Source organism: Clarias gariepinus, chromosome 20 (genome assembly GCF_024256425.1).
Source record: "Clarias gariepinus isolate MV-2021 ecotype Netherlands chromosome 20, CGAR_prim_01v2, whole genome shotgun sequence".
In the NCBI taxonomy this organism is placed as follows: Eukaryota; Metazoa; Chordata; class Actinopteri; order Siluriformes; family Clariidae; genus Clarias; species Clarias gariepinus.
The window spans coordinates 2,221,119-2,248,598 of NC_071119.1; the positions used below are offsets into that span (position 1 = coordinate 2,221,119).

The 27,480-nt window shown below is 41.9% G+C and overlaps 1 protein-coding gene across 1 annotated transcript; it reads right to left on the reverse strand.

Annotated features, from left to right (window-relative positions):
• Nucleotides 1-5,533: 5,533 nt before the first annotated feature.
• Nucleotides 5,534-25,932, reverse strand: pcm1 (pericentriolar material 1). The gene is made up of 40 exons (XM_053479891.1): nucleotides 25,759-25,932; nucleotides 23,057-23,168; nucleotides 22,644-22,889; nucleotides 21,771-22,109; nucleotides 21,203-21,373; nucleotides 19,784-19,915; nucleotides 19,327-19,501; nucleotides 19,115-19,224; nucleotides 18,473-18,722; nucleotides 18,256-18,385; nucleotides 17,823-18,020; nucleotides 17,560-17,723; nucleotides 17,240-17,469; nucleotides 17,040-17,158; nucleotides 16,817-16,946; nucleotides 16,554-16,712; nucleotides 15,375-15,511; nucleotides 14,522-14,725; nucleotides 14,182-14,395; nucleotides 13,886-14,031; nucleotides 13,637-13,803; nucleotides 13,297-13,465; nucleotides 12,479-12,729; nucleotides 12,061-12,246; nucleotides 11,768-11,824; nucleotides 10,832-11,004; nucleotides 10,644-10,742; nucleotides 10,422-10,554; nucleotides 9,767-10,027; nucleotides 9,595-9,671; nucleotides 9,375-9,509; nucleotides 9,073-9,258; nucleotides 8,732-8,788; nucleotides 8,461-8,614; nucleotides 7,574-7,722; nucleotides 7,210-7,282; nucleotides 6,856-7,058; nucleotides 6,650-6,742; nucleotides 6,434-6,554; nucleotides 5,534-6,276 (listed from the first exon to the last, which is right to left on the reverse strand). Exons 2-40 carry the CDS (start codon nucleotides 23,147-23,149, stop codon nucleotides 6,251-6,253), a joined length of 6,117 nt encoding a protein of 2,038 aa, XP_053335866.1. The 5' UTR covers nucleotides 23,150-23,168; nucleotides 25,759-25,932; the 3' UTR covers nucleotides 5,534-6,250.
• Between the last annotated feature and the right edge of the window lie 1,548 nt (nucleotides 25,933-27,480).

Consider the following 27,480-nt stretch of genomic DNA (forward strand, 5'->3'; position numbering starts at 1 on the left):
TTTAAAGGTCCTACACATCATATTTTTCATTAAATGTTAATATGATCTTTAGGGTCCTAATGAAAAGTTTGTATTATACGTTAATTAAAAATTCAAACTTATTGTGTAAAAAAAACACTAATTTTACCTGGTAAAAACTAGCTCTGTTCTCAGCAACCTGTTTCAGTACATGCTAATTTAAATGCTCATGACCTCTGCTGAGCCCGCCTCCCCCCAGTTCTGTGGGGCATGTCTTCACAACACACTTGGGGTATAGCCACGGAAGTGTAGTCCAGTGCGAGCAATGCTTTGGACTGCATTACCCACAAAGCATTGCCCACAAGGCAGGATTATAGAGCCTGAGCCTGTTTTCTTCAGTCGTTTTTGGTTTGATTTAAGTACGGAACCTACGCGGAAGTTTGTAATATCGCTTGACAACGCAGAAATTAAAAGAATGGACATGCATCGACTCGATTTGTCTTTCTCATCACATGGGCATGAATTAACGGGCTGTTGCGCTGCCGCGAGCAACAACAACAAAAAGCGGAGAAAATTACCGAGAGAGATACGGACACTATGTGTTTACTGATGTGTTTACATGACTTCTTAATCTTCGACAGACATCATTATAAACCATCTAACGTAACAAAGGTAAGCATAATATAGTTTTCCGACTACGTACACAGTTTGCAACTAGACAGTCACCTTAATGCATTGTTTATTATAAACGGGCGATTAGGGATTATATAGAGACGGATGTACACAGAGAAGAAGCCATAACCATGTTCTATGAGAGTATAAGTTAACTTACACTCCGCATTCATCGTGATTATTAGAAAAGGCGATCTGCAAAGAGTCATAGTAAAATAAATCACACTCACCGAGCCTGGTGAAGATGAAGCAGGAACATGAAGCGGTAGTACAGATCCATTTTTTAGGAGCAGCTTCCTAGTAAAACCTGCTTTATATTGACCCGCGTTTATAAAGCAGTCTGGTGAAAAATGATTATCGCAAACATAAACGCATTTAGGTAAATCGGCGGAGACGTTAGCTTTAAAAACTAAATTCAGCCACTGCATCCTCAGTGGCTTAGATACCTAACTCTAGGTAGGTACCCTAGGTCACTAACCCTAGGTAGTGAATGACAACTGCTGTGTTCGCTATTACACCCAACAACTGTACACAACACTCGCTTAGGCGCCATTTTGCTCCAGCGGCGAAAAACAATGGCCGACAGCTTCTTCTCACTCGGGGCGGGTCTTTGCTAAAACACGAGTGTCAATCAACTTGTGTAGGAACAACCTCTTGTGGTGTGGCGTCACATGGCAAGGCATTTGAGATTGGCCTGATTTCAGAAGGGGCGTGTTATTGTAATAAATGAAAAGAAAACCACTGGGTGGCTTTTTATCATCGTAGAGTGGTTGTGTACGCATTTTCCTAACACACAGTTCAGTCCAAACAGCTTAAAAAAGTGCATGTAGGCCTGTATGACCCCTTTAAGTTTAAAGTTGATTATAAAGAACGTGCAGGCTAGACATATAGTCCAACTAGCAATAGTGTATTAAGAAAAAAGCTACCTCCTCATCTGCATCATTAAATCTGGTAAAAACTCTTCATCCTCCATGTCAATGTGAAACAACTCCTCTGTCAGGTGGTCATCAGATTCATCATCAGCATCAGGATGGTGTCAGCCGTCACTGAATTTCCATACAGTGTTGATCCATCTTACAAAGTTTTATTACACATCATCCTGATTGCAGTGAAGATGTGTTCTCCATCCACCAACTTTGTCTCCTACGGGTGACGTAACTTGGATTAATTTAGTCATCTCTCTAGGGATTACAGCACGTATGGAGTTGTAGTCCTTGATCTTCTGTTTGATTGGTGAAGTGATAAGTGCGGCTCGTACTTTCACTTTACAAAAGGCAGCATTTTTATCAAAAGGCCGATAAACACGTGTTGTACAGTATATACAACGTGACAGCGCTCAGTTACTGTAATCCCTCTTCTCACCTTTGATGTAGGTGTAAAGTTATCAAAACCGGTTTTGGTGAATTTGCAGAATTGAAGCCTTTAAAATGATTTAACAAGACCGAGCAAACGTCTCTGCCTAAAATGTATTTTGCCAGCAAAACATAGAATAAATAAAAATAAAATGTTCAATGGTACCAATCAAATCAGACTTAATAATTACTTTAAGTGTAATTTACTGAATTACTGAATATATTATGTTTTTATGTGTATCCAATATGTGATATATCCAATATTTTTGCAGATCGCATGCTGTCCATCACAAGAAGGATTTTGTGTGCTTTAAAGAATGCAGTGGGTACGGAAAGTATTCAGATCCCCTTAAATTTTTCACTCTTTGTTATATTGTAGCCATTTGCTAAAATCATTTAAGTAATTTTTTTTTTCAGACCCTTTGCTGTGACATTGGTATATTTAACTCAGGTGCTGTCTATTTCTTTTGATTATCCTTGTGATGATTATACTGATTAGACTTTATTAGGAAAGCCGCACACCTGTCTATATAAGACGTGTATATATCAGAGACAGAATTGTGGCAAGGCACAGATCTGGCCAAGGTTACAAAACATTTTCTGCTGCACTTAAGGTTTCTAAGAGCACAGTGGCCTCCATAATCCTTAAATGGAAGACGTTCCTAGAGCTGGCTGTCCGGCCAAACTGTGCTATCAGGGGAGAAGAGCCTTGGTGAAAGAGGTAAAGAAGAACCCAAAGATCACTGTGGCTGAGCTCCAGAGATGCAGTCGGGAGATGAGAAAAAGTTGTAGAAAGTCAACCATCACTGCAGCCCTTCACCAGTCGGGGCTTTATGGCAGAGTGGCCCAACAGAAGCCTCTCCTCAGTGCAAGACACATTGAAAAACACCTGAAGGACTCCAAGATGGTGAGAAATAAGATTCACTGGTCTGATGAGACCAAGATATAAATGTTTTACCTTTATTCTAAGCAAATAAGCAATGCTCATCACCTGTCCAATAAAGTCCCAACAGTGAAGCATGGTGGTGGCAGCATCATGCTGTGGGGGTGTTTTTCAGCTCAGAGGACAGGACGACTGGTTGAATGGATGTGGCCAAGTACAGGGATATCCTGGACGAAAACCTTCTCCATAGTGCTCAGGACCTCAGACTGGGCCGAAGGTTTACCTTCCAACAAGACAATGACCCTAAACACACAGCTAAAATAACGAAGGAGTGGCTTCACAACAACTCTGTGACTGTTCTTGAATGGCCCAGCCAAAGCCCTGACTTAAACCCAATTGAGCATCTCTGGAGAGACCTAAAAATGGCTGTCCACCAACGTTTACCATCCAATCTGACAGAACTGGAGAGGATCTGCAAGGAAGAATGGCAGAGGATCCCCAAATCCAGGTGTGAAAAACATTGTTGCATCTTTCCCAAAAAGACTCATGGCTGTATTAGATCAAAAAGGGTGCTTCTACTTAATACTGAGCAAAGGGTCTGAATACTTAGAGCCATGTGATATTTCAGTTTTTCTTTTTTGATAAATCTGCAAAAATGTCAACAATTCTGTGTTTTTCTGTCAGTATGGGGTGCTGTGTGTACATTGATGAGGGGAAAAAATAAATTAAATTTTTTAGCAAATGGCTGCAATATAACAAAGAGTGAAAAATTTATGGAGGTCTGAATACTTTCCGTATGCACTGTACATCAGGACATTTAGAATAGCGCTGTACTAGTCAAATATTCACTCCTTCATCTATCCACCCTTTCATGTTAATGGTCACAATACAGGATATAAATTCAGCTTTTGGTCTGAATTCAGCCTGTGTTCATGAAAATAAAAGTTATATGGACTTCATCCATGTTAATTACATGATCCTTTATCACACTGTGTGCAGTTATCTGCTTTTCAATAAATGGCTTGGAGGTCTGGTGGCAGCTTTTGACACATCGTGATCTGTTCAGTTGCACAGTTGAGCCAGCAGCTCGCTGTTCAAGGACCATTCTGAGGACTCGTTCCTCCAGTTCAGGCCACTCGGCCTTCTGCTTTGCACCAACGCTGACGAGTTTTTCAGTCACTCGACTGCTGTTTTTAGCTGCACATTTTATAATCTGCATTTTGAAGAACACTATATTGCCAAAAGTATTGCCTCCCCTGCCTTCACACGTTTATCCAATAACATCCAATTCTTAATCCATAATGTTTAACATGATGTTGGCCCCGCCCCCTTTGCAGCTGTAACAGCTTCAACTCTCCTGGAAAGGCTTTCCACAAGGCGTTTAAGGAACTTTTTTGACCATTCTTCCAGATATAATGGGATGATAATGAAGTTCATATGCATGTGAATATAGTGAATGCAGTATAGCTTTATTCTTAGCAGCATTCACAGTTAGTCACTTTTTTTTTTTTTTTTTAGTTATAATTAGTAGCATAATTGAGTCACACGTACCAACACCGCCATCTAGTGACAGAATTACAGTAAATTCACACACACAAAAAAGGTCACACAGCCAGCCAGGTGATTAAAAAAAACCTATTTATGTACAAATATAAAAATGTGTTTAAGGAAGTAGGTGAGATTATATATATATATATATATATATATATATAAGTATTTGGTTCTCTACAAAAGTATTAATTTATAGGGGTTGAATATTTACACAAGCAGTAAAATTTCTTTCATTTTTGAAAGAAAGCCTTGGAGACGTTCTGAGCCAGTCGTCTAGACATCACAGTCTGGCCCTTGTCAGTCACTCAGTTCCTTATACTTGCCAATTATTCCTGCTTCCAACACATCACCATTTTCATATCCCATTTGCCTTCATGTTTAACACCTTGTGACTTCCGAGATGCTTTTCTGCGCAGCGTGGTCATACAAGTTCCCACAGCCTTCCTTTCATTTCCCGATGTTCTCCTCTGCCCTCTCATCACCGATTCTTTTCCTCCCAGTTTTTTCCCCGCCGTCCTGTGTAAACTCTATTGTGAGGTTGTTATGTGTGAAAGTCTGCAGTTTGTGAGACAATTACACTATGCAGAGATAGATTTTTTTCATAATTCCTACATTCACATGGTTGATTAGATAGATATTAGACGACCAGTGTTGGTCCGTCGTCGACAGAACACCTTCATGAAATAAAATGAGCAAGAAATTAATTTTAATGGACATGAATTTGAAGATTGATATTTAAAGTTTTAAGTTTCTGTCCCTTTTCTGTTTCTTTAATATTAAATGTTGCTTTATTTCTGTAAAATGCACACATTCCAGTTTTCACCGCAGTGAGCATGAGTGCAATTTTCGCAGGAGATTATTATGCAGTATTTTTTTATTTTCTAGATATTAACAAAAATTTGTTGCATTTAAGATTTTACACTTTGATGTAAAATGCCTATGATCTCTTTATGTTATTATGCTAATTATACTAACATGACAATTTGACAATATAATAAACTCCAGGAGATGATGCGCACACTCTGGTCACTCTGGAGTTGAAGGAAAAACTCTGTGCTGTAAACTGATAAAAAAAAAAAATCCGGGCAAATAAAGACACCTGGAACAAGTTTTTGAGGGACAAAAGTAAAAATTAATGTTTTATTTGTTTCCTTAAAACCTTTAGTAACATTTAAATCCGAGCATTCAAGCATTTAAACTTGGGAAACATTAAAAACATAGGGAACATAGGGAAAGAGATAAAATAATTAAGATAATGCATTAAGGCTGAAATACGCCCTCTGGTGGAGGGGGAGCGAAAGGGCTCGCGACTCCTCTCTAAACAACGAATTTGTAAGAGGGTAACCTCAAATTAAAGAAGTGCCTTAAACCAGATGATTCTGATACTCTGATCTTCAATCTGTTTTTGGGGTGCAAAGTGCATAAAGAGGATAAGGAGGAGGACGAAGAGGAGACATTTCAGATAGAGAGAGAGAGAGAGAGAGAGAGAAGCATTCGAACCAATTTTAAAAGAGAAAAAAAATAATAATAAACACCATGTTGATGTCTGAAAGTTTCCAGTGTGATTCTGGGCTTTAAGAAGTGAACAGAAGAGTTCAACAGACCACTTAGTATTAACAGTGTTTCCTCTACACGAACCGTCGGATTACCTTCAGATAAATAAACAGAACAGAAAACGCTCACTCGGCTCGGGGTGCACTGGTGGACTAGGGTCGTGCTGAGTGATGTAATGACCGATCTGCTGTGAGTGACAGTCACACCAGTACAAAATGAAGCACGATGAGATAAATACGCTGCTGTAGTGTCAGGACGTGGAGATTAAAACCCGCAGGCTTCAGGCACTCTGGGCTCCGAGCGTTTCTGTAGAGAAATAAACAGAAATACACTCACTGTCAGAGAAAGACACGCGACTGGCTCTAAGTAACTGTGTAGAGTTAATCAAAGAGAGTGTGTGATGAGTTTTGTAGCGCTAAAAAAAAAAAAAAAGACAATGTGTAATGGAGTTGTGTAGAGTTACCAGGCTCTTTGAGAGCGTGCGCGTTGCCCACTAGTCCACTTGGTCCCTCGCTCGTGTTCAGGATCTCACTGCTCAGATTGTTGCTCCTCTGTTCCTCTAAGATCTGTTTACACAACTCCTCCTGAACACACACACAACCAAATGTATTTATTTATTTTATTTATTTATATATAAATGAGTGATGGTGATTATTTAGACAACTACACACACACACACCTCGCACATGACCGAAAGCTGCACTGGAAGATCTTCAACCTTGACGAAGTCCTCCTCATCAGATTTCTGACTGCCGTTTCCAGAACCGACATCCTGTGTTTATCACACACACACACACATATATACTACAACCAAACTGTAAAATACAAGTAAAATGTAAACATAAGCCAGTCATTGTGTGTGTGTGTGTGTGTGTGTCTCCATACATCTGCGTTAATCAGAACAGGTGAGTCAGTCTGAGGGCTGGCCGTGATGGAGTCATGAGGACTCTCCTGTGAGGGCGGGGCGAGGGGGACAACAGACTTGTCTGTGCTCTGTGTGTCTCTTTGAGCTTGTGTGTCTGTGTCCGTGCCCGCAGCGTCTTTCTCCTCCTCCATCACCTCTACAGACTCCGACTTGGGGCTCTTCACTGTGTGTGTGTACAGAGAATAAAATAACATATAGATCAATTTACAGTATAAAATATTACACATAAAAACATAACATTACAAACAGTGTGAATAAAGAGAAAGTGCTGTGGGGGGAGGGGGGGGGAAATAAAAATAAAAATACACACACACCTTCAGTAGTTTCTGTGCTCTCCTGCTCTGACTTGGTCTCCTGCGCAGCTCCGTTCAGTGAAACGCTGTTAAACTGCAACATAAAGTTTCCCACTGTGAGTACATAACGCTCATAAACCAGACTCGGCTCTAACAGGAACCAACGGAACTTAAAATAAAAATAAACAGGAGTCTGAAAACGGGAATTATCACCGTGACAACAGAAAACCGCTCACAACGCTGAGATCTAAATTCTGATTTAAAAAACTTTGTAGGAGAACAAAACGAAATAAAAACACATATAAAGACTCCAGACATGCCACAATCCTCCATGTGGACGTGTTACAGGACATCATGCACATGTAACAATTCAAAACACACACACCTGTGAGTGTTCTGCGGTGTTGTCTGAAGCCTGTAGTGACGTCTGCACCTCCACAGATCCAGCCTCAAAGTCCTCGACCTCATCATCATCGTTCTCATCCTCACCGCTGCCGTAATTATTCAACGCCTGAGTCTCCGCTTTAGACAAGCCTTCACACACACACACACACACACACACACACACACACACACACAAACGACATAACATAAGTTTTTTAAATTACCACTTAAGATTATGAGCAACTGTTAAATTAAAATATTTTGATCAAAGTTTTTAGAGCAAAGATAAAAGATGATGTTACAGCCATCACAAACATTAAACATGAAACAGATATATTAAATCTGATTATATATAGATATTAATTTTTTGCTACTTCATCCGATTAAGCATCATCTGATTAATAATTCAGTCAAGCCAAATGTTTTTACCTGTAAAGTGTTTTATTTTTATTGTTTAAGCCAATTTACTCTAAATAAAAAGAAGTTTACATCTTTAAATGTAATTTTATCTAAATCTAATCATTTTCATTTTTAAAAAAACCTTCAATATTTAAATCTTTACATTACAATAAAAAAAATCTAAAAAAGAAATATAATTTACTCTAAATCTAACAAGAACCTAAAAAGAACTAAAACTAATCTAAAAATATGTTAAGTCTTAAAAAAAATCTTTCAAACTTTTACATTTAAAAAAATCTAATCAAATTTAAAAAGTATTTAAAAAATCTTTAAATAAAAATTGTTATTGTAATAATTATTGTTTAAAGCCAAGTTCAAAAACACTGTGTTGCATAAATCCAATAAGGTAGGATAAATAAAAGACATAATCTAATTCACTTTAATTAATTTCCTGTTAGTTAAACATACTGCAGTAGACGATAAACTCACTTATAGACAGTGGTAGTGTGTCTCCTTCCTCTTCATCTTCCTCCTCCTCTTCTTCCTCGGAGGCTTCCCTGCTCGGTTTCTCTTCCGTTCGCTCTCGCTCTCCCTCTCTCTCGATACAGAGACTCGCCCGCGCCTGCTCGGTCTCATCTCGGTCCTACAACATTAACACACAAGCTTTAAATAACAATACGTTTAAAATAAGAAGTGAAGCACCAGAGTTGAGCGTAAGCTTAGTTTTTATATAAAATAAATGTAACTCTACACAACTTACTTTATCTTCATCAAAATACGATGGCGAGAAGGTCTTTTCTCCTTCAGATTTCTTCCCCTAATGAAAAAAAAAACATTTAGAATGTTTATATTATAATAAAAATACAGAGATATATTTTTTAGTAATTAAAAAAAAAAAAAAAAAAAAAAGGAGATGACAAACATATTTTTAATAATTTACTTCCTGTTATGCTATTGAGGGAAAATAACACAAATTTTATATTTACTTATAGACACAGAAAACGCTGTAACTGTAACAAAGGTGTGTTTTGTCTCAATGCTCATTAAATCTTTGAGAGTAGCACACACACACACATATATCTCTATATCCATCTGCTGTACCTCTGTGGGGGGAGGGTGTTTAGTGGGCGTGGCCTGCGCGTGTCTCTTGGTGCGGTGCGCGCTCTGGTCGAGGTCCTGCATTATCCTGAAGAAGGCGAGCTCGTTAAAGAGGATCTCTGAGATCTCCACCAGCAGATCCTCACCGCAGTCCTGCAGCGTGCGGCCCACAAACTTACTCAGGGACTCCTGCACACACACACGAAAAAATGTTTAACATAATGTCTTTAATGGACTGAAGAGAATAGTCTGTGAGTGTGTGTCTGTGTGTGTGTGTGTGTGTGTGTGTGTGTGTGTGTGTGTACCTGCAGGATACCCCCGAGCTGTTTGTGGAAGAAGCGCATGAACTCTCGAGTGTCGTCATTTTGCTGAGTCAGCGTCAGCACCATGCGTCTCACTGACGTCAAGAGCTGCTGTGAACACACCTCGCCCATGTGCTCCTGCCACACACACACACACACACACACGTTTAATAAAGCATTTACTTGATTACACTCTGTTTAGCTCTACAGGAAGTGACCTCACCTTCAGGAAGGGGATGACCTCAGTCATAATGGCTTTGATCTGTCTGTCCAGCGGCTGCGTGTCAATCTGAGGGCAACCTGCAACACACACACACACAAAATAAAGTCTTCCTCTCTTCAAATATCCTCAAGTGTGAGTCCAATTACTGAGTGTGTGTACAAACACTCGGTACCTTGGTTAAGCCCTGGATCATCACCAGCAGCACCAGCAGCAGCGGTAACAGCAGCGGTAACAGCAGAGAGCTCAGGATTAGAGACAGGGGGCGCTGTAGAGACAGCAGCAGGAGGAGGAGGAGGAGGTGGAGGGAGAGGAGGAGGAAGAGAAGGAAGCGGAGGAAGAGCAGGAGCAGGGGGAGAGAACCCAGCCTTTAGCTTCATACGCTCAAACTCCCGCATTCGCAGCAGAGCTTGATCTAAATGAATCACTGTGTTACCTACAGAGAGAGAGAGAGAGAGAGAGAGAGAGAGAGAGAGTAAAAGAAAAGGAGAAAGAAAAGAATGGGGAGTAAAACAAAAAAAAAATAGAAAGAATTTTGAGATTTGAATCTTTACAGAGGAGCAAGACGCCACAAATGAAGCTTAGCCGTTCACAACCCAGGAAAAGAAAACGAGTGAGGTGTGAGGGTTAAAGCCAAGCAGGGCAACCCAAAAAAAATAAGTAAATAAATAAATAATACACTGGCCATCCCACACACACACACACACACATGCACATATTAATTAATTATTTTTTTTTTTTAAACCCACACACTCCTGATCCAGTAACACCTCCTCTCCTTGACGCTGGTGTGTGTGTGTGTGTGTGTGTGTGTGTGTGTGTGTGTTTACCCAGGTCATCGCTGGCAAATGGCTCCAGGTTTGAGGACGTGGACAACAGGCTCTCGCTGTCCACCGAGTCTCCCTCCAGAGCTCTCGTCCTTCTAGAGCTGACCTTCACCCTCACGTCCTTCTCCGATACGTCCTGAATCACACCACACACACAGGAGCTCAGATAAAAGCGCAGATCATCACTGGTGTGTGTGTGTATAGGGGGGTGTGTGTGTATATTACATTGTCAGTAGTGACGAGACTCCCGCTGGGAGTGAGTTCAGACTGTGACCCCGGCTCCTCGGCCACGCTCTTCTCAGTCAGGTGTCTGGTCACGATATCCTACAGAACACAACGACAAAAATGTCACACAGCTTCCCAGACATGAACCGGCCTCTCCCTTTACGTGCCAATCATACACACACACGGACCTGCAGTGAGTAGAGCGCCCTCTGGCGAAGGTAGTCGGTGTTGAGCAGCTGCAGCTCGTGGAAGAGCTCGATGAGGAAATGAGGACGAGACTCGTTCTGTGAGATCAGTGTGGCGACTTCAGAGTAGATCGTCTCCCTCAGAGCCTCGAACAGGGAGAAGTCACTGCTGCCATCTACACACACACACACACACACACACACACACACACACACACACACACACACAGAGTTAACCATCTCATGTTGCTAAAGGAAAACAAATAAGGACAAAAAGAAATTAACCGAGATAGAGCTATTAGATTTGGCTTGTTTGACGTGAAAGGGGCGTGGCTTCTGGGCCTGTCAGGTGAGTGAACGCGGCATGGTTTCTATACCCGGCAGTCTCAGTGAAGGGGGCGTGGCTTCTAGGCCTGTCCGATAAGTGAAGGAAGTGTGGCTTCTGTGCCTGGCACGTCACCGGAGGGGGCGTGGCTTATGTGCCCGTCGTGTCAGTGGAGGGGGCGTGGCTTCCATAACCGGCAGGTTCAGTGAAGGGGGCGTGGTATCTGTGGCTGTCAAGTCAGTGGAGAGGTGTGGCTTCTGGGCCTGTCAGATAAGTGAATGAGGCGTGGCTTATGTGCCTGTCAGTCTTAGTGGAGGGGTGTGGCTTCTGTGCCTGTCCATCTTAGTGGAGGGGGCGTGGCCTCTGTGCCTGTCAGTCTTAGTGGAGGGGGCATGGCCTTTGTGCCTGTCAGTCTCAGTGGAGGGGGCGTGGCCTCTGTTTGTTATGCTCAGTGAAGAACGTGTGGTCTAACTCTGAAAACTAAACTGCCTATCACTGCCTCATACTGTGGAGAAGTGAATGAAAATGTTTTTTTAAATGATGTTAAGTGCCTGTTAAACGCCACACTGTGTTAACAAAGAGCTGATAGCAGAAAGCAGGGTTTAGTGTTTTACCTGGAGCTTCGGTGCATGCGATTTGGTTAGAGAGAAACGGGGTTCTCCATGCATATGCTGTTGTGAGACAAATTAACAACCAAAAATGAAGCAGACACACTCAGACACAATGGAATAAAATTTAAATTAAAACAAAACGAAACTGAATTTGGATAAATTATTTTTTAAAAATAATAATAAAAAAAAAAAGGCAAAGGACAGTGCGTGTGTTATTTATATAAACTGTCAGTTTCACTCCCACTGGTGTGTACGAGATCAGCTGAAAGAGGAAAATGTGCAGTATGTAGACGGACCTGAGGAGATGTCGTTGTGTTTTTTGGTTTTGCTGTCCAGTTTCTCCTGCGTAAGCTTGTCCAGGAGGCTCTGGTCCGAATCTCGGGCTCTCGGCTGAGCCAAGTGTGCTCGCTCTCTCTCGCGCGCCTTTTCACGCTCGTGATTAGGCTCCGTGGCACTTGATACACTGTCACTGTCCAAACCTGCTGGGAGTCAATGAATCAAAAGGAAAAATACATAAAGGAACTTATATGAATCTAAAACAACTAATTAAAGGACCATTTAGTCCTGGTTCGACTCGAACACACTAGGTCGGAGTATTACATTAACTTTTGAGATTAATATGTTCATAGAAAATGAATGAGGTACACTACAAACCTTATGTTCAAAGCATAACAATTATTAAAGACTATATGCGTGTTTTATCAGTCCACCCACCAGCGGTGTTCTGGTTCTTGCCCCTCCTGCGACGGCTCTTTGGTGTCTTGTCTCTAGAGGCGAGGCTGGCCTGAGCCGAGGCCTTGCACCCCGGTCTGAAGCTCTTGGTGACAGTGGACGGGTCGACAGGGTCAGGCACGCTGCTTAGGGATTCATGGGAGTCCAAATGTGCACGTTTACTGCTCGGCCCGTACCATGTCCCGTTCAGAGAGGAGTTCAGCGAGGAGGAGTTTTTAGAATCATCCTGAGAGCTGAGACAGAATAGTGACATAAGTAGATAATGCATTTTTTTTTTCAATTAAGGAAGTCCCCGACTTACGAACGAGTTACGTCTGTAAGTCGGATTTGTTTTCAAGTCCGACAAACCGAATCTTGTATGTCTTTGACACGAATGTACAATATAAAGCATACCTATGCACTTGACTAAATCTCTGTCCCCTTTTTTAACACCACGCTTAAAAATATGAATATTACACAGTGTTGTCTCTGTGTCTTCATCCGGATTATTCACCATCAGGACAGCTTGACAGGACAGACATTTTCTATAATCATGTGCTTAGACTAATTTATTACAACCAGTGAGACCCACTTATTTCAGTACGTGAATGTATAAAATGTCTGAAGTTTGGTATATTACATGAGTGTGTTTAATTGTAAATATTGGTATCTGGTGCAACTGCAGTGTCATTTTTCTTGTACAATACACCTGAGCTACTGCTGCGATTGAACCGGAAATAGAACCGCGGTCCGTTCACATCAGCGAAAATACTCATAGGGACTTACTGTGAAGTAAAGGAATATATCAGTACAACACTTACCGTGCGTGAGAGTTGTTGAGCGGCGTCCTCTGCAGCGGAGGCGGGAAGCTCATGTACTCGGTTTTAAGGGACATGTTGGGGTCGGGTTGTTGATCCGGGCTGGCCTGGGCTCCTGATGCCTGGGGGATCTCTGAACCCACTGATGGGAACATGGGAGAGAAATTAAAACCTGAATGAGGAACAAAAAAAAGGGGGGGATTGTGATTAACTTGTACCTTGCACTACTAAACCCACACCTGCACTGTTATAACAGATTATTATATTCAGTTACGTTTTGATTCAGTACTGACAGTGTGTGTGTGTGTGTGTGTGTGTGTGTGTGTGTGTGTGTGTGACTGACCTGCTGCAAGAGAGGAGAAGTTGTTCATGCCGAGCATGTTGGTCGGGGGAAAGGGCAGGAACGGTGGCGGGGAGACAGAGCCCTGCGCTACGTTCTGATGCTGCTGTTGCCCGGACGACGTCTGCTGATGCTGCTGTCGAAGGAGGTCGTTGAGAGTTTGCTTCAACCTGCACAAACCAGATCCATCCTTCAGACTGAAAGAGGCGTGGCCTTTGTGTGAAAAAGGTGTGTGTGTGTGTGTGTGTGTACCTGTTGACATTGTTCTGCTGCCATGCGAGTTGTGTGTAACACTGGTTGAGCTGGTGCATGATGAGCGGCACCTGGTGTGAGCCCGGGTTATTCGTCAGCGTGTTATACGGCACCGTTAACATCGACTGCAGCATGCACGAGAGAGTCTGCACACACACACACACACACACAGAGCTTACATTAAGCTGAAAAGGTTTTAAGATTTGGTTTAAGATTTAAAGTTTCCTCTTTAAGATTTTTTTCTCTGTGTGTGTGTGTGTGTGTGTGTGTGTGTGTGTGTGTGTGTGTGTGTGTACCTGCTGGTCCTGCAGCAGCATCTGACACATGGCCGTGCTGAAGTCTAGCTGTCTCTGCAGCTGCGCTGTCTGCTCCTGCCAGTGTGTGTCGGTGTGTGTGGGGTTCTCGGACGCAGACAGATCAGCAGCCCAGCGCAGGTTCTCCTGCCTCTTTGTCCCCCTGGGGGTGGGACGAGGACGAGATCTGGAGCAGCGTGGAGACGAGCGCTTTTTGCTATCGGTGAAGTGAGAGAAAGAGAGAGACAGATTATGTAACAAACACAGACAATACAGACCAACCAAAGACAATATTTGTCAAGTGTGTGTATGTGTGTGTGTGTGTACACACACAAACACACACCTGTCCCGGTTTTTCCCGCTGCTGCAGGGTTTCCTGTTAGAGTACGAGTGTGGCTCGTCTGTGGAGCTCGACTCTGCTCCCTCTTCCTCGTCCTCATCATCGTCCTCGTTTTCCCGCATGCTGCGCTCAGAAGGGAAATCTTCGTCGTTCTCATCCTCCTCACCCAGCGGGCACTGTGTGGAGCCGCCCCACGTCGCCATGGTCCTGATAAACATCCAGAAATTTAAAAATAAATAATTTATATTTATATATAATAAAACTGTAAAGTGGGCGTGTCTGTACATTAAAGATATTTACAGATAATGTAAAATGAGGAATAAAAACACATCAAAATGTTTTTTTTGGAATTTCTGTTTGTAAAAAACCTACTTTTTTTTAACCTACTACCCAGATTTTAATGGCGTTTTCAAAGGTGTATTTGGCCAAGCTAGAGGTAACATATAGGGCTTTGTTTCAAGAGAAAATAAATATGCTACTTTGAAATTTAATTGGAAAATGCCCTGATATCTTAAAAAAAAATAATAATAATTTCAAACCCCAACAGATCTTTTTTTTTTACGCACCTATGAATAGGCGATTAAAATTAATGCAAAGTCGTGGGCACAGCTAGTATTTAATACATTACTTTTAACAGTATTTAATAAATGACAAATTCAGGTCACACAGGGATAAAACCCAAACCCGACGATAAAAAAAAAAAAAAAAAGTGTTATTTTTATTTTGGTAAAAACATTTTTAAGCATTTTTATTTAAAAAAAGGTTTGGCTGAAAAGTGCCGTTATGTACAATGTTTTGATTTCTAGTTGGAGCTCTCCCTCTTTTCTTTTTTCTCCGAGTGTGTGAGTGTGTGTACCTGTCATCCTGAGAGAAGCTTTGTGTAGGGATCGTGTCACTCCTCCTCTGCTGCTCGGCCATCAGACTCTCCAGGTGTTTCCGTCTCTGCCTCAGATCTTCACGCAGGACCTGGTGTCTGCGCATCTCTGACCACAACTGAGGAACACACATGGGGAAAAAAATATTTATGTAAACATGGAATTCCTTCTTGTAAACTCTTAAGGGAAACTTACATTAAATCAGAACTGGCCAGAACAGCATGAAGAGTGGAGAAAGGCCCTTAATGTTACTTTTAAATGATTCATGATGTGTGTGTATATATATCTATATATATATATATATATATAGATATATATATTAGTGCTGTCAAAATTAGTGCGTTAACGCATGCGATTAATTTGAAATATTTAACGCATTAAAAAAAATTAACGCATTGCAGTTTTTTTTTATTTCCTGTTGTGGCCGACATGTGTTTAACGTGCAAAGAAGTATGGATAAGACCAATGAAGGACTTTTAGACGGAAAGTTTCAGTATAAAACCCTGCCGGATGGTTCTGTGGATAAAACAAAAGTAATCTGTACATTTTGCAAAGCCGAATTTAAATACCACAGAAGTAATTCGTCTTTGACATATCACTTAAAAGCAAAACACCCCACCGAAACAATCTCTACAGGGCCTCGCCAATGTAAATTGCATTGATTGTTTTGAAATTTAAATGACACAAATGGCACATACCTGTGTTTTTATTTCTGTAATAAATATGGCTTCAAGCCAACAGTTAATTTGGAGAATATTCATGGTTTATTGCAGGTATGTTGTTTACATGAGAAAATCTGTGTTACAAGTTAAACAAAAATTCCAATAAACAATCATATTTGAATTTAAATAGTTTCATTGTCTTGACATACATTATTGACATACAATTACATTAATTATTTACATTTATATATCCAAAAAGTTTCAGTCTTTTAATTGTGATTAATCGTGATTAATTGCAAAAAATTGTGCGATTAATTAGTTAATTTTTTTTAATCGATTGACAGCACTAATATATATATATATATATATATATATATATATATATATATATATATATACACACACACACACACACACACACACACACACAATACAGGTGTATCTTATCAAAATCGAGAACTCTGACTTTATGTTTCTGAGAAAGGAAGGGGGAGACACCTCGTTGTCGGTGATGGTGACGGGCGCGGGCTCTGTGGTGTGTTTGAGCACGGCCGTGTTGCTCTTGGTCGATGTGGACGGAACAGCGGCGGGAGTGGACGCTGCAGCAGGGATCTTTTTGGTCAGCATCACACCACTCGCTGCACTCGACACGGATGACTGAACACAAGACATGACACAACATCAGGAATTTTTTTTATTTTTTTATTTTTTTTTTTTAAAGGAGTGCATCCTGCAAGTTAATGAGGGAGGGATTGAGTCACCTGTAGATCAGGACACGCCCACTGCAGGTCCTGGATCTTTCCCTGGATCTCCATCAGCCTCTGTCTCTCCTCATGGAGCTGCTTCAGCTCCTGCTGCTGCTGCCTCAGCTTCTCCTCATACAGCTTCTCCCTGAGAGACACGCTTATTTACGTCTTTAAAAGACTTAAACGTGATTTGTTTACATAAAAAAAATAAAATAAAAATAAAAAAAAAAACACACACCTGGCTGAATCAGAGAGTGAGAGCTCTCTCTTGGCTTTGGGTGCCGTCGCTCTGGTGTTGTTAGGCTGCTGCTGCAGTCCTTCATCCTCGTTGGCTGCCGTGGTGTCCGTGTCATCACTCTGCACAATACAAACACGCTTTAAATTAAAAAAATTTTAAAAAACAATCCTTTAATTATTGTTACTTTTAACCACACGGACCTGAACCATGGCGACAAGCTCACGGAGCTGCTGCAGTTTTTGCTTGGCCGTCTGGAGACGATGGACTTTCTCAGCAAACTCTGCGTCGTCCGCGATGCTGCTACGTCGACTCGACGCCGAACCCGAGCTCTCTCTTCGACCACGCCTCATACGGTCCTCCCCCTCTGCGGCATCGTCGTCGTCGTCATCATCATCATCGTCATCGTCTTGAACCACATTTCCATGTTTATCTGTCGATACAGACAAATTATCATCATACTAGTAACGATAAACAGACAGAGATAATGAAAATGTTCGAGACAAACGGGCATTACGCTGACCCATGGCGGAGGAGACGTTGAGGCTGCGCAGGTTAGCGGCCGAGCGGTTGTTGACCTCGCACTGAGAGTTCAGCCGGCTGACTCGGTTGTTGGAGCTGCTGCAGGCATTTGTCAGGGTGTTCATATCCATCCAGTTGGATGTAGACTGAGGCTGAGCAGGGTTTCTAATTCACACACACACACACACACAGCGGTCTCTGTAAGATTATAAACCCATAACTTGCAGTAATTAATACAGAGTAATTTATGACGCACAAGTTCACCTGATGTTGGTAACGGGTTCTCGGTTCTCTTGCTCCGAATCGAAAATGGTCTCGAAGAGCGACCCGTCCTCCGTCTCGTCTTCCTCATCGTCGTTCACGTTCTCGTTCACCGTGTCCACCATCATGTCAGACGTCTGCTCGTAGTACTGCACCAGTTCTCTCAGCTCGTTCAGCCGCTTGTGCACCTCCTTCAGCTTCCTGCGAGTGGACGAGAGACAAAAATAATAAATAAAAAGCAAGTTCGTAAGTCGAATTTGTTCTTAAGTCAGGTACACCTTTAATACGAGTATGCAATATAAAACAGGCCAAGTTGTTTGACTTGTCTCTGTCCCCTTGCCCAACACTGCCATCATATGGCCAAAAACCATAACCGCGCCTATAAAAATTAGTCTATACTGTACGTATAAATAACACAGTTTATTATTTTCAGTACCGCAGTTTTTCAGCCGGATTTCCTCCATCGTCGTAAGATGAAGAATCCTGTCTTGCGACAGAAGCGGCGCCGTTCCCCTCTCGACTTGACGTCGAGGGACGCTCAGAAACACGCGGAGATGCACCCCGGCCTGGAAACAGACACACACAGACACACGTTAGAGAAAGAATGGTACAAACAATACATATACTGTGATTTCCTAGACGTTATCACATACACGAGGTGTTGTTTAGTGTCTGGTCCCGGAGCGAATGAAGCTCCTGCAGGATTTTGTCCATCGTCTGCTTCTTGTCCTGGAGCTCCTGCAGTTTGGTGAGCTTGGCGCTGGCAGGGGAGGCAGAAGCACCGGCAGCGGCTGCGCCAAGGGTTTGCTGCCCCCGAGGACTATGGGTAGAGCGAGATAGGGACACCTCTCGAGACAGGGACAGACTCTCAGCCTGACGCCGGTTATCAGGAACCGCCTGAGACTGAAGACGGACACGGACAAGGACAAAACACCGGGTTATGATCTGAACACTCACTGGAGCGAGAAACCGAAATGGAATTCAATTGTGCTGTTTGGTGAACTGAATGTTAACACTTTTAACACACAAGTATGCTTAAGATCAAAGGCAAAGAAAGAAAGAACAAACCGTTCTATTATTTAACCACTCGGTTATTTGCACAAAGAAGAGTCAGACCAATTATTCGCTTAAGGATTAGTCTTAGCAAATCATAAAATAAAAATAAAATAGAAAAAACTATACATTTAAACGTTCCTTATAATTTTTCATGTTAACAGAAGCTCTCTGTCTCACACATACGATAAGATACAGATTTTAAACTCGAGGAGAACAGAGTGGTCTCTGTGTGTGTGTACCTGAGAGTCATGCAACTGGTTGTGGAAGCGTCGTATGAGATCGTTGAGTTCATCATTGAGTTCTGAAGTGATGCTGACACCGGATACACTTCCTGTAGTCTCTGTTACAACTGAAACACACACACACATGCAGTGAGACACAGACGCACAGGCACTTTTGTCTTTTAGGTACATGCTGCATGTGTGTGTGTGTGTGTGTGTGTGTGTCTAACCGGTGTCGTCCATGGCGTGTTCGGCTCGGTTCTGCATAGTCAGCAGGGCGGCCTGGCGGTTCTGTAGCTCTCGTAGCTCCTCCTGCTGTTGCAGCATCTTCTGCAGGAGGTCGTGCTGCTTGCGCAGGTTCTCCAACTCCTCCTTCTGCTGCTGCTGACCGTCGACCCGGTAACACTAACGGCAAGGGAAGGAGGCGTGAAAACCACAACGCTGGACGAACAAGCGAAAAGCAACGGACGCGAGTTTACCGTAAAGATGCAACAAGCGCGCAAAAATAAACTTGATAAATAAAAAGATAAATAAAAAAAATAAAAAAACACACAAGCACCGAGTACAAGGACACACAGGCGTAGGGCGCAACAACACAAACCCACATCATCATCATTATCGAACAGCTGAGCACACGGAGACTGAGGAGGCGAGCGAGGGGGACAAGGGTGCATTGTGGGTACTCACGGTGGGGTCTGCGGCTTCTGGCCGAGGCTCTAGGTTCAAAGACGCGCTCTCGGCCATGGAGCCGGAACACACCGCCGAGTCCACCGTGGCACCTTCATCCTCCTCGTCCTCCTCCTCCTCGTTCTCTCTCGTCTGGAACACAGAGCGAGTTTAAAAAATAATAATAATAAAAGACTCCGTCGACACTTAAAATAAAGGTAATCCTAATGATTTAGAGATCAGTGTTGTACTGACGTAGTGCTCAGCCCTAAATGACTCTGGTCTCTGAGGGCAAAGTGAGGGTGAACAGCAAACGAAGAGAGAGAGAGAGAGAGTCCTACATACACCCTACCATATTTATCAAGCACACGAAAAAGCACAAAAAAGAAACCCTCTCTCTCTCTCTCTCTCTCTCTCTCACACACACACACACACACACACACAAAGCCTTTGCCTAAAACACTTAAACACAAGGTGAAACTATTCATCAAAAACAATCAAATCCATCAGATCAAAGCACTGAGCCTCAGAATGAACTAAAGTACAGAAGAAAAGAAAAAGACAATGGACCTGCGCTGACAATCGAAACGCAGTTTTAACCCTGTGCGTTCGTTCAACTTCTATTGTTTCCGTTGCTGCAAATTTTTTTCCGCCTAAATTATGGAATGAAACGCAGAACACTCTGACATTAGAAGCACTTCCCTCTCTAAATATTCTTTTAAATCTCTTTGAGTTTTGTGTGAAGGAAATATCTACATGTTTTGTGGATGTGTGTGTGTGTTGAGTTTTTTGTATCTTTTCAAAAGAGTTTAATGTGAAACTTAATGTGCTGCCATTTTGGCCAAAAGCTGCGCAGGATGAATAACAGAGAGGGAGGAGGGGGGGAGCAGTGAGATAAACAGAATTAAAGTCAGAGAGAGAAAGAAAGGAAGAGAATGTGTGTAAGAAAGTGAAACCCACACAGAAATCAGAGAAAGAACGAACGAGAGAGATACTGGGAGAAGCGGAAAGAGATAAAGAAAGATACAGAGATAAACAGAATGAGAGCGAGAGAAAGAGAGAGAGAGGAAAAAAGTGTGAGACAGCAAAACATGCACAGAAAGCAAGCGAAGCAGAGCGAGAAGAGAAAACCAGAAAGTGAAAGAAATAGAAGGAGAAACAGAATATAAGAAGCAAACGAGAGAGAGAAAGCGTTAGGGATGAGGATTTTATTGCACGCTATAGCTTATAGTCATAACGTTTCTCCTGCCGCATCCTAAACTTTTATTTCTCTCAAAAGATTAAACAAGACACACGCTCGACGCAAACCGCATAATTCACCAACACTTTAAAGTCGTATAAGCATGCATGATAGTAATCTGTCCGAAAAATAAGATTCACAACAATTCTAGAGCTGACTTATGATTTTGGAGCACACACACACTCACAACCAGTACTAACCAGCATCTTTTGCAAAAAGCGCAAGTAAGACTTCTCCTGCTCCTTCAGGTGTGTGATGAGGTGAGAGAGGCGCTCGACGTTAGCCGGAACGTCGTTTTTCTCCAGCAGGTCGTCCCTCATAGAGCTGGCTCTGCTGATGTACTCGCGGATCTGCACCAGCTTACTGACCACCTGCCACACACACACACACTTTACTGTCTGAGAGGGAAAAGAGGGAGGGAGTGAAGGAGGGAAAGAGAAAGAGAGAAAGAGAGAGAGAGAGAGAGAGGAGGATCTACAGGAGCTTAAAGAGAAACATGGATGCACACACTCCCTTTAGGGGGGGGGGGGGAGGTATAAGGAGCAGCAGTGGCGTATTTTTAAACTGTGGCCTAAATTCACTCCAGTGTTCATCTGTGCTCCAGTTTCTGACACAAGTAAACCTCCTTCTCACACTCGTACTCACACACACTCTTAATCTATGTTAATTACATAAAACTGAGTCCAGTTTACCTTTTAAATGTTTAACAACAAAACAGTAACACACACACGTATTATAAACCACCTCAGGTCACCCTCTGACACTCACCTGGCTGCTGTCAACACCCAGTTCTCCCGTTCTGTCCACCAGAGGGCCTCCTGAGGTTCTCTCTGCTCCGTGAGGCTCTTTAGCAGGCATGACGGGTGTGACGGGTGCAACGGGTACGACGGGCACTGGGGCAAACAGATCCTTCCCCGGGCTCTGCTTTTTGGCCTCTTTACCCCCTGTAGTGGTGGCCGGTGAAGCAGAAACAGAAGACTCTCTGCTCTTGTTAGTGTTGACGTGTAGCGGAAGGAAGGTGTTGAAGGGTTTCCGCGGCTCGGAGGAAAGCTGCCGCTGGTTGTTGGCTGCGGTCACGCGGCCCTGAGAGTCGCTTCCGATGCTCCTCTGTGCACGAGAATGAAGCGAGGTGTCAGCTTTTAAATCAAAGTTCTCACAAAACCATATCTCTAACTGAAATCGCTGTAATGCCTTGTCTGTGCTTTTCTGTGTTTTTTTATGCACAGAAGGAAAACGTTATTAACTGCTGGATATGAAATAATCTACAGTATATAGATTTTTTTAGACAGAAGAGGTTTGTGACCAATCAGATAAAGCCATTTTAATCACATGATCCTCTTGACGCTTTACATTGTATTTTCAACTCAAAGGCTTACAAAACTCGCTTTGTCGAACCTACGACTTACTTTTATAAACAGACTTTTTATTTAGGTTACATCAATAGTGTATCTAAGAAAAACTAATACAGAACTTTTTGAGAAACACCAAGGAACATATCTGAGCTTTAGACTTAATCCAAAATACGTATATGTCGCAAGCTGGTAACAGACTCTTATTTTAACTCGCCCATGCATCCTTAAACTGTATAACTGTCCTAAACGATTCTCTCTCCATGGCTCAGGTAAGGTGTGCGCCGTATACCTCGTCCAGGTCGGTGAAGTTGATGCGCTGCCGCAGCCGGTCGAGCTCGGCCTGATCGGGAACCGACATCTGTGTAGTGTACTTCACGTGAGGGAACGAGTGCGGTGTTCTCGCTCGCCTGCGCCCCGCCCCCGGAGTCGACTCCGGAGAGATGTCGTTGGTCAGGCGGCTCTCGGACACAGCCGAGAGCTTCTTCCTGTTCTTCTCTGATGACCGGTTCGCCTTCTTCTGCTGAACGCCCCAGTCCTGGAACAACAAACAAAAACACACAGGTTAATTAAAAATAAAGGTAAATATTCATTATAAAAGAACACGGTTTGGGGAAAATTAGAAATATCATATCATGCCAAGGGCCTTACAGTGGTTATTATTACATATATGTGTGTGTGTGTGGGAGTGAAAGAGCGAGAGACCATGTTATTGAGCCGGTCATCCAGGCTGCCGTTGCTGATGGTCCAGTTGTGCAGCTCTTGTTCGTCATCAAATGGAGCTCCACCTGTCGCCATTTTATCCCTTCAGTGCTTACTGCAAACCACACACACACACACACACACAGACAGGGTTAAACACCCCTCACATGGTTTCCAATCTTCTAACACAAACTGTACATTGTGTGTCTGACAGCGAAAGTGATCGAATAACACACAGTAACTTAACACCTGAAGCGCGCCGAGTTTACCTGCCAGGTGTACAACAAAATAAAACCCCTACGAGAGAAACACAGTTCTTGACCCTTAAAGACCTCCTTTTCTTTTTAGTTGGCATATATACAGTCTAAAATGCTATTTAAGACCAACCTTAGACCATCAGTGTGTACTAACTTTAACAATTTAAACTGCTCAAGTGTTTGGGCAAGATTACAATTCTGAATAAGTCTAAGTGATAATTAAATTGGAGCAATTTTGATCGATTCACACAAGTGTCAACATACTACAAACACTGTATTTTAAACACATGCCACTTGCTTGGGGAAGGGCAGGGGGCGTGCCTAGGCTTGACCATTAGCAGGTCATGCAAGGACAATAAAATCTGTGCTGCATAAACTTGTGGGCACTGGTGGCTTTTTTTAGGTTTTCACTCCTACCACAACAGATGCAGTGCTGTCTGCCAATGTGTGAACGATTAACAGCACCACCAGTAGGATCATAGGGGAACTGCGACTCCCTCAAACGAAAACATACAGTATATTAAGTTCAGCCTTATACGTCACATGTACATTATTGCACAGTGAAATCCATTATTCTTCGCACATCCCAGATTTTTTTGTTAATAGACTGGCGTCCGGGCGCAGGGTCATGCCCCTGGAGCAGAAAGGGTTAAGGGCCTTGCTCAAGGGCCCAACAGCAGCATACACGTATATATAAAGTTCACTTTATATATAAATAAAAAATGTATTTTAAACAGTCAATTTTACACTCTGTAAACATGAATTTCCACATGAAAGTATCAACTAGGCTCAGAAAGTTTCTGTCTGTCTGTCCGGACAGATTTTGTCACAGCATCATGCAAAACTGTCTGGACAGAATTTAATAAAACCTTTGCAGTACTTAGATATCTGCCTGAAGTTTAACCTACACCATAAGTAAAATCAAAATGTTGAGTAAAAGCGATGTTATGAACAGTTACTTTAAAATAAGCTACTAATGCACTACTTGCTCAATGTAAACAAACACCTGCACCATTAGATAGTATTTAGAAAAGCTACACTGAATCTTTTCAATGGAATTAGCAATTAACCTGAAATAATATCACTGATTACATTAAAGTTCATCAGATTATTTTTTAGCTTTTAATTTTTTAACTATTTCTACAAACTCTTTAATTGACAACGACGCATACTTACAATAGTATAAGTATAAATAAATAAATTAAATAAATAAATAAGTAATAAATAAATTGACCAAATACTTTAATACTAAATGTATTGCTATACCTTGAACATTAATAATAATTAATTTTATTAATTAATAAGTTTTAATGTATTTTTATTAATTAATTAATATTATTGAAATATAGATAAACATTCAATATTATATGATTTACACTTTAACAAACTTTTGTATAATTACCTTAAATTTAACGCTGATGAGGAAGGTTAGGATTTTTTTTTTTTTTTTTTCTGAAGTAAAAGTAAAACTAAATCCGAGAGAAGACGGCAGTGAGATGATCCGTGATGGAGACTCTGAGGTAACTCTGAGGAGAAAGTGCCGCCTCACAGGATCATTTTCCCGGGTCAAACTCTCACCACTCCCCCCTCTATCTCCTCAGCTTATTTGTTGCTTTTTGTTTTAGCTTCGACTCGTAAACCGCTGTTTCCTCGGAGGTAACTAAAAACAAACTACAACAATAATAAAAGGAAAGAAAGAAACAAATCCCTCCCATCTCTCTTTCCTTTCCACCTCAGGACGTTTTAGCTTCTGATGCTAACACCTTTTCGTTTTTTTTTTTTTACCTCAGCGTTTACTATATAGCGTGCGCGCGCAGGCAGGAAGCAACAGATGGCGCGAGCCCCCGTCGCCATGGCAACCTCGTGCACCCCGCGAAAATATACTGTATAGAGAGCTGTCGCACGTGCGGCTGAACGGGAACAAGAAATGCATTTGATACTTGTTTATTTAAAGTGTGTATCTTACTATAAGTCACACACAATATGAATTTTTTTTTTGTTTTAATTATCAATTAATGATGAATAAAACAAGTCTCTTTTATTGTAATGCAGATACAGGAAGTAATGCATTCTAAGACTAATTTAACATTCCTTCACTACGGAATAAAAGTTAGCATTTCTTGGTAACCAGCAAATCTAATTTAAAATCGACAAATTTAAAAAGTTTATGTAGTTCTTATACCCCCCGACATAACTAGGAGCTCATAAAACTAAAAAAAAACAAAAACAAAAATGACACCAGAAATAGCTTAAAGAGCAAAGTCACTGGTCACAATCCAAATCCGTACTCGTTCCCTACGCACACGCACTTCATCGCAGCGTAATCCAGCGCGACTTCGCTCCCTACCTAGCGCACTCCGTCGCCATTTAGGACGCAGCATTGACTTCTTACCGAAAGCAGCACTATGACGCTCAGATTACAAGACTATTATAAGAATATCACATTACCTCTGAGTTCCCGTGCAGGCTCCGTCTGTAGTGTAGTGTATTCGGTGCCGAACGAGTCGTTTACAGGTTCACAGCACCGAATAATGTTGAAGAAATTCTCTAAAGAAGGAGCTTTGGTTTACTTGAGCGGCGGACTCTCAATGCGCCGCCATCTTTGTTTCTCCGCAGAGTGATACACAAACGCGCACTATGTCCCCGATCACAACACGTTTCGCCTGACAAAAATGATTCGGTCTTTGTAATAAAAAATGAATTAAAGTGTTTTCTGTGGAGAATCATTGATTTAATGCAGAATGTGAGGTTAAATCTGATGGAAATCAGGGCGCTAGTTCTTCGCGCGGAGTCAGAGAAGCCCAAGGTCAGGGTGTGAAGCGCCTCCATCAGGACATACACGGAGTTCTGGGAGATGCTGAGAGGAAAATGGGATTGTAGTCACCTTGTTATTCATGCAGCGAATAAATTAACACCTCTGGTACAAAATTAACACTTTAACACTTTATATCAGTATGCACAACATGACATTAATAGCTTCCCAACAGAAGAACAGGAGTTCTTAGGGCCAAATGTCGTACTGTGAAACGCATCGTGCCATAGGAAATAATGTAAATGCAGATAATCCGTTCCAGCCACCCCAAAATATTGCCAATACTACCAATTTACAACACTATAATCATATTTCTTTGCCTATGAAAACAATCAAAACATTTAGAGAAGACATGCAAATGAAGATGTAAAATATGAAATAAATGGACACGTAACCTTAATTCATAATTCCTCTTGGCACCGACTGCTTTAAAAACCAAACTGCTCTCTTTTCTTTTCTTGTTACCGTCCTTGCTAACATTCTTGGTACCCATGGTGCTATATCTTCACTAAATTTAGCACAAAAAAAAAACCACAAAAAATATATAAACTCACTTCACTTACCTTTCCACTGACGCAAACAAAGTTTAATTGGCTACAGAATGAGGCTACATATGAGGGGACAAACGTTTAGCAAAGGCGAAAATTTTTAAGGTGGGACACTCGTATGCTGAAGGAACCCCTGTATAGTACTTTACACTCACTCATCTTCTATACCGCTTTATCCTGTATTCAGGGTTGCGGGGACCTGAAGCCTATCCCAGGAGGCTTAGGGCACGAGGAAGGGTACACCCTCGACAGGGTGCCAATCCATCGCAGGGCACACACACATACACACACTCACACACTATGGGCAATTGGGGAACGCCAATCAGCAGGGGCCTCGTGTATCAACGCTGCGTACGCACAAAAACTTTGCTTACGCCAGTTTTCACGCTCACGGTCAGATTTACTAACAGTGAAATTAACGTAAGAATGTGCGTTCTTCCACGCCAACTTCATGTCTGGCGTACGTGTATTTCTTGTTTGTGTTTGTTTTATTTCCGTTGGTGACTCCTAGAGGCAATTATGGTAAATTGCACACTAAAATGTATCGCACCAACACATATGAAAAACATTGCTATTAATTTATAATTGATAAATGGGTTAATTAACACAATATTTTTCTACCAATTATGTGATTTTGAACATATAAAAGCATTTGCAAATGTATACAACCCTTAGTCTATAGCAATGGCAGTGTTGGCCTTATTAGAGGACATTGTCAATGGCCGAATCCGAAGGGACGCGTTTTTAGGGATCACAGTGATTTTCTGGCCCACGATGATGACTGGCTTATTAGCCGTTTTGGATTTCCAA

Bases quoted from the DNA above. Each gene is read 5' to 3' on its own strand.
- pcm1 (XM_053479891.1), bottom strand. From the start codon at position 23,149: ATGGCGACAGGTGGAGCTCCATTTGATGACGAACAAGAGCTGCACAAC. The intron at 18,021-18,255 runs GTACTGAAAATA...GTCCACTCGCAG, and splicing joins AATCCGGCTGAAAAACTGCG to GAAGCTGAAGGAGGTGCACA. The intron at 12,247-12,478 runs GTGGGTGGACTG...ATTGACTCCCAG, and splicing joins CAAGAACCAGAACACCGCTG to CAGGTTTGGACAGTGACAGT.